The sequence below is a fragment of the Periplaneta americana genome, chromosome 6, assembly GCF_040183065.1.
Source record: "Periplaneta americana isolate PAMFEO1 chromosome 6, P.americana_PAMFEO1_priV1, whole genome shotgun sequence".
Lineage (NCBI taxonomy): Eukaryota > Metazoa > Arthropoda > Insecta > Blattodea > Blattidae > Periplaneta > Periplaneta americana.
This window is the reverse complement of record NC_091122.1, coordinates 15,742,551-15,749,923: the sequence shown is the minus strand read 5'-3', so window position 1 is coordinate 15,749,923 and position 7,373 is coordinate 15,742,551. Positions and strand designations below refer to the sequence as shown.

General features: G+C 34.9%; 1 protein-coding gene across 1 annotated transcript; it reads left to right on the top strand.

Moving 5' to 3' along the window:
* The first annotated feature begins 84 nt into the window (after positions 1-84).
* Rpn6 (regulatory particle non-ATPase 6) lies at positions 85-2,792 on the top strand. Its single transcript, XM_069827580.1, has one exon. It carries the CDS (start codon positions 357-359, stop codon positions 1,620-1,622), a length of 1,266 nt encoding a protein of 421 aa, XP_069683681.1. The 5' UTR covers positions 85-356; the 3' UTR covers positions 1,623-2,792.
* The last annotated feature ends 4,581 nt before the right edge of the window (positions 2,793-7,373 follow it).

The following is a 7,373-nucleotide window of genomic DNA, read 5'->3' as shown; positions in this document are numbered from 1 at the left end:
TCCCATTGGACGTTACATAAATTCCGCATAAATCCTAAATTTTAATTGGTTAATGTAAGAATGTGTTGTATTTCAACCAATAGAGACATTGCGGGGAAGGATATTACGCTATAATAGTGAATTGTCTCTTTAGTTTCTGGTAATCAATACAGTTAAATTATTATGTCTTGTTTTTAGTACGTAAATTTATATCAAAATTGTGTTAAAATTTGCATAAATTTCATTTGGCAAGTATCGAGATATACATCGAATAGCGGTAGGAGCTGTAATGGCGTTTAAGGGTAGCTTACCTTTCTATCCTATGACGTACATGAACATGAAGTGAGTCAATTGATGACGGAGCGAATCTAGAAAAGATGGCGGGTGCAATGCTGTTTGAAAGGGCACGGGCAGTGTCAACAACAAATAGGGAAGAAGGTATTCATTTATTGAATAAAATAGTGCAAGAACAAGAAATAGCAGAAAATGATGAAGATAATATTAGAGTTAAGGAGCAAGGCATTCTTCAACTTGGTGAGTTATACAAGAAAGAGGGCAAAGCCAAAGAATTAGCAGAACTAATCAAGGCCACCAGACCTTTTCTGTCATTAATAAGCAAAGCTAAAGCAGCCAAACTGGTGAGATCTCTTGTTGATTTTTTCCTTGATCTTGAAGCAGGAATTGGTATAGAAGTACAACTATGTAAAGAATGTATAGAGTGGGCGAAAGAGGAGAGGAGAACTTTCCTTCGGCAGTCGCTGGAGGCAAGACTTATTGCTTTGTACTTTGACACAGGAATGTTTTCAGAAGCCCTTGCACTCGGTTCGACGCTACTCAAGGAATTAAAGAAGTTGGACGACAAAAACCTGTTGGTAGAAGTACAGCTTCTAGAAAGTAAGACGTACCACGCTTTGAGCAACCTCCCAAAGGCAAGGGCAGCACTTACTTCTGCACGTACCACAGCCAATGCAATTTACTGTCCACCGAAACTGCAAGCAGCATTAGATCTTCAGTCTGGAATTTTACACGCAGCAGATGAACGGGATTTCAAGACTGCATATTCGTACTTCTATGAGGCATTTGAAGGTTATGACAGTGTCGAAAGTCCGAAGGCGTTAACTGCATTGAAATACATGCTCCTGTCTAAGATAATGTTAAACAATCCTGAAGATGTTCAGCAGATTATCAGTGGAAAACTAGCCCTAAAATACGCAGGGAAGGATATAGAAGCAATGAAATCTGTCGCTCAGGCAAGTCACAAGAGATCTTTAGCAGATTTTCAGCAAGCTGTTAAGAACTACAAGGTGGAGTTGGAGGATGACGTTATAGTACGAGCACATCTTGGTACACTTTACGACAACATGTTGGAGCAGAACCTGTGTCGCATCATTGAACCCTACTCCCGAGTCCAGGTCGACTACATCTCCCAGTCCATCAAGTTGCCTACGCAGCAAGTTGAGAAGAAACTGTCGCAGATGATCCTCGACAAGAAGTTCCACGGGATTCTCGATCAAGGTGAAGGAGTTCTAATTGTGTTTGAAGAAACGCCCGTTGACAAGACATATGAAACAGCTCTCGAGACTATACATAGCATGGGAAAAGTTGTAGATACACTCTATCAGAAAGCTAAAAAACTTTCATAATCTATAATGCTTCCATCACGAACTTTATAAATATTCTATAACGTCCAGTTATTACCACACACAAAACGTGAAACAGCCGTAAAGAGAACGATCAAATTGCAGTACGTGTAATGATACTTACCTTGCATCTAAAGTACATAACTGTTCATAAGTATTTAACTTATTATCTAGTTGCTATGTGATTTCTTAATTGTTTTCTAATCCCGTGCAAAAAGTGAAACCATTTGTTCGTATTAATACTCTCTCTTGCGGTTGGGAGTGGGGGTATTAACTTTGCCACTAAATCATTAATATAATATAGACATTACGAGTTCAGGACATAAAGTGAAGAAATACAAGTGACATTTATTTTCAATATTATGGTAACAGTGTATTTTTCTTGCCCCTGGGTAGTATTTTTCACATACATACTTGTTTTTTTCTATCCCTCTTTTTTATGTTTTTCATTAATGGGAGTGTAGAAACCTTGATGAAAATCCTCGCTCTCTTATTTGTAACGTTTAGGTATAGCTTCACTATGCAGAATGAAGTGAAATTAATATGTGGCGAAATTCATTAACCCTAACAAAAATACAAATATGAAACAGTTTGTAACAAACTTGGTAGCAGGTGTAAAGTTACGTTCAGTACACAGATGAATTGTTAAATTTCATTTTTAAAACTTAATATAAAAATGTATTGCTAAATAATATTAGCAGAGCTTGAAAATTATCAATCACAGGTCTTTGAACATGCCACCGTTTGTAGATATCGTAGATTACTATAATTTATGATATTTTAACATTGATGCTGTGAATGTGATTTGTACTGCCCTCAACTCTGGGCCATATATTATTCATCATAAAGGTGAAAAATGTATGTTTCGTAAAGCTTCGAGATATCTGTAACAAAAAATACCTCCAAGGGCTATTGTTAATCAATTTTTAACTAATAACACAAAAGATTTATTTTGTTTGCAATGAGAAGTTCTTTCAATTCTACATTTTTGAAGTGTATTTATCTAATGATTTACCTTAGTTTTTAAAAATTTAGTAACCTGTTCATGCTGTAGTTCTCTTGTAGGAAGTTTCCATAGATTGTAATTATAGGGAACAGGATTAAAAAGAGAATTTTACTTTGTACTTGTTCGATTAAAATGCTCATCAATAAAAAAGTAAATGAAGTGTATAACATTAATATTTATTTTCCTTACATTATAGGAGGGATGAGTACATGGTAGGGTTCCCCCAACTCTCCAGGATTCGGCAAGGAATTGTATGTGTTGTTTCCAAGGAATTTTTTTACTTCACTGGGATGACAAAAATCCCGGAATTAGAATAATTTCCGATTAGTAACACTTTTGGACAGAAAAGATTGAGCGAAGTGTCTGTATTCGTTTGACAAAACTTAACAGCAGGCCTATCTTTCAAATTGGTATAATTTGAATTGTCAGTTTTCTTTTTTTAATGTCTGTTTTGTATTTGAAAACTCCCACATTTAGAGTAACCTAGAGGTCTTGGTTAACGATCATCAGCTCAATATCCATGTAGATAAGTTACACGAAGATCCTTAAAATTCCACTAGATACTTTGAATGAAGATGCTGTAAAAAAAACGTATATAATGGATTTTAAACTATTTTTTTTATCAGTGCTTGTTTTGACTGTTTAACCCAATGTGAGAGTTTTTAGTTTTAGCCCATAGATATGGAGTAAGTGATAATCAGTTAAGGCAGAAACCCAGGTGGAACTAAATTTCATATGACAGTTCTGTGACTGTTGGGAGTAGGCCAGATCTGTTAGAGCCAAATCTTAATATAAATACATGTTTAAAAATGCAACGTAATGTCTGTCAGCACAAGTGCCACTATTGTCTAAAAGTTTTCAAAACAAAATTTGACTTTAAATTTGAAATGTATTAGCTTGTAGGCTAAAATCAACATAATAAATTAAAGTGGTCACACCAACTAATTGTTATGAATTGTACTTTGTTCAGATAGATTACACTACGAAAGCTGTGCATATTGCTCTTAATTGTTTTTGGTCCAAGAACATCTTGTTTCTGTGCCTTTTATAAGTATCTATTCCTGGAATCACCAACCCAAAGTTGGGAACCCTAGTGCATAGACTGGTTTCCAACATGATAGACTAAATGTCAGCAGTAGTAATAAAATAATTTGGTACTCTTACTTCCTTTTCACAAATTGGTATCCAGGGGTCAGCCATGGGTATATTAATTGGCTATTGTGTGTGATTTAACATGCAATTAACAGTGTACTTAAGTACATCTACTTACTAATTGTGTGTTACTGCCGGAGACAGCAATATCTCTGGGGAATCATAGCAACAAATTTGTGATCGTGAATTTTGTGTGTTAATGTTAAAGTATAAGTCCACATTGCATGTTGTGTAATTGCGAAGACATTGAGTATTACGACTCTATGAATGGTTTGCAGGATACGTACAAATATTTAAAAAAAACCAATACTTCACAAGGATATTTGACCTGTCAGTGGTAATTTGCACTAGACAAATAGCCATTGTTAATTATGGTCCTAATTTTAAATCGAGTAATGGCTCAATACAAATCAATCTGTGAAACATTCTGCAGAGAAACATTTTGCCCACTGAGCATTTTCATAGAGTATGCTGATACTTATTTGATGAACTCAAAAATGTTTTAGTTGTAGATTCCCTGTACAATGATTGCATGTGCTTTAAGGCACTCAAGAGTTGCCAATCACCAACATACTGTACACCAAGCAGGAAAAAGTCTCAGCAGGGATAACTTGATACTATTCGACTTCACACATGGGTTCACTCACGTCTTACCTGACAGCATACGCATACATACTACATGAATTATTTGTTTAATAACATTTGATTGATGTTACAGTCTTTAAATCTCTCCATACAGGAAGTTCCGCATGCATTAGAGCAGCGTTTCTCAAACTTTTTTGAAATGGGGACCACTTTTTAAAGTCAAAACAGTTCTGCAGACCACCTTACTCTTGTTCCCTTCAAAAGCAAATTTATAATTTTCGCAGCATATTTTAATACCAATAGGCCTATATTTATACTTTAAAATTGAATTAAGGTTTGGTACTTTGGTCCTCTCTTATGAATTCGGGTGGTCCCTGGCTGGGTTACAGGCGCGGCGCCAGATGTGCAGGGAAAAGATGTCGAAAAACACCACGTTCATAGTGCTTTAAATCCCTCTTTTGTTGCTGAGAGTAGAGTGGGAAGTCGATAGACGGGTAGGGTAATAAATTTCATAAAATGCAGTACTGGGAGAAAAAGTGAAATTCGTTTGCCATGTGTCATTTCCAAACTCTGAGATTTTAAGCTATAGTGTGATACACAATAGTGAATGAATTTTATTTTTTCTTCTGTCTTTTTTGAAGGACCACAAGGACAGACCTCGAGGACCACAGGTAGTCTGCAGACCATAGTTTGAGAAACGATGCATTAGAGCATATGTTTTTGAACTGTCATTCTCCTGCTCATGTTCTCCTTATCTTTCACTTCAGTAAATGATGTAATGCTGGACAAATTCTTGCACTGGATTTTCTCGTGGTTGGTGGATAATAGTCAATTTTCTTTTTCCCAAAAATGGCGTATAACATATACAGAAAGTGCATTGTCAAAGGTATGGGGGGTACAGTCTGTACTGTGAGCTTTGCTTTCATTCAAAGAAATATTTGTACGTACAGAAAATGTGTTCACAAATTTCAACAGTGTTTTCTAGGAGCTACTTAACAAACCAGAGATTATATTTTATAGTATCATCACAGTCTACTATATACAGTCGCGAAGCTTGAGGTGTTTTTTTGCAAATCCCGTGATAAAGCACTCCAAGCAGTTAGCAACTAGAAACAATAGACTGTCCATGGTCGACTTTGGACTGTGTCGTATTTCTATCGAGTGCTAGCTCGTTGCGTATTTCACATTGATGCTTGTGAAATGTTCGTTATTGGTTGTAATGAAAATGTTAATGGCTAAAATATAATAATTTGAATAATAATATGGGACAAGGAGGAGACGTTTGTAGTGCTATAAATTGTAGCAACAGTAAGAGAAAGAGGCCAGAGTTATCCTTTTTCCGATTTCCGAAAGATCTAGAAAGGTTCCTGGGTTTCCACAAGAATGCTATGCAGAAACAAAACTCTTAATTTTGAAGTTCCTTGTGACTGTTAGAATACATTATATCCTTAAATTTCACAATGAAATGTTTCAGTCTAACCGAAAGGACATTAGATACCAGTTAAACTTCTGTCACTTAGGCTGCTCAATTTCCAGAGAAATAAAGGTTAGGTCTACTTTTTTTTTTTTTTTTTCAGAGGATATATTTTTAATTGTAGCTATTAATTTTGTTATTATTTTTATGTGTTATTTTACTAAAGACGTAGAAAAATTAAGTTTTGTTTTAATGACATTTATTGATCACGTTTTATTTTCAATTCTGGTGGGATTATTATTGCTTAGGCCTACTTTTTTTTTTCAAAGGACATGTTTTTAATTATAGCTGTTAATTTTGTTGTTACTTTTATTTGTTGCTTTACTAGTTACATAGAAAAAGTCTGTTACAATAAAATTTATTGATCACGTTTTATTTCCAATTCTGGTGTGATTATTATTGCTTAACGTTATCCCACTTTGTTAACTACGTAAGCCTACACTACAAGTACCGGTACACGTAAGTTACTCCATTAATTCCTATTTCCATTATTATTATTATTATTATGGGAAATGCAAATTAATATTTATTGGTTTCATAGTTAATTATCGCTATAATCTTGAATGAGTGAAGCTATTATAGTAAATTTCAGTTCGTTTTGCACAAACAAAAATTATATTAACTTATTTCTTGCAGGTATCTTCGAGTTTATAGTGGAATTTAATATACTTCATTAAAATAATAAATTAACTTTATGCATTTAATATTTCAATAATGGAAGGAAGGTGTTAATTTTTCCAAAAGAACATGACAACGAAAGTGTAACATATTTTGTCGTCTGCTAGGAGAGAGATCTGCGATGATGAGGCGATAGTAGCGATCCTAGTGGTGGGCAACTACCCATGTTTGCATTTTTACTATATATTGAGCTTCGCGACTGTATATAGTAGACTGTGGTATCACCAGCATTCTTGAAGAATGACTTTTAACCCACTGTGCAACTAGCGAGCCTTTTATCACCTGGTTTATTAACATAGGTAATGAACTCCTATCCATTATAAATAATAGAATGCTTGGTGACACCCATACAGTTATTTAAGAAATGACAATTAAAAGGTTCAGTTCTCAATAAAGAATATAATGTAACACATAACTTATACATTAAAAAAACCTATTTTTTAAAGTGCCATTTGCTATTCTAGAACCTAAAGCTAATGGTGTATCTTTATTGCCATTATCATACTGTGTTGTGTGTATGATGACAAGATGATCTATGACTTTGGTAGGTTACTTCTAGAAAGAATGTATAAGAACAATCCTGGTCATATCCATATAAGGAAAGAGAGGCACTTGAAAATAAAATATGTATACATAGCACTGATGCAAAAAGGAGAAGGATAGAGCTCCCAAACCTTTCTGGTCTTCTGCACTAGACGGTGGTGGTGAGGAAAAGGCGAACTTCACTGATCCTTATAGATAAGTAAGTGCCCTCGGATAAGCCCGTCATGGTCCCTATCCTGAGCAAGATAATAGTAGTAGTAGTAATGATAATACTATGCCTTAAAATTCTAATGTCAAAAGACGTCTTCAAAAACTA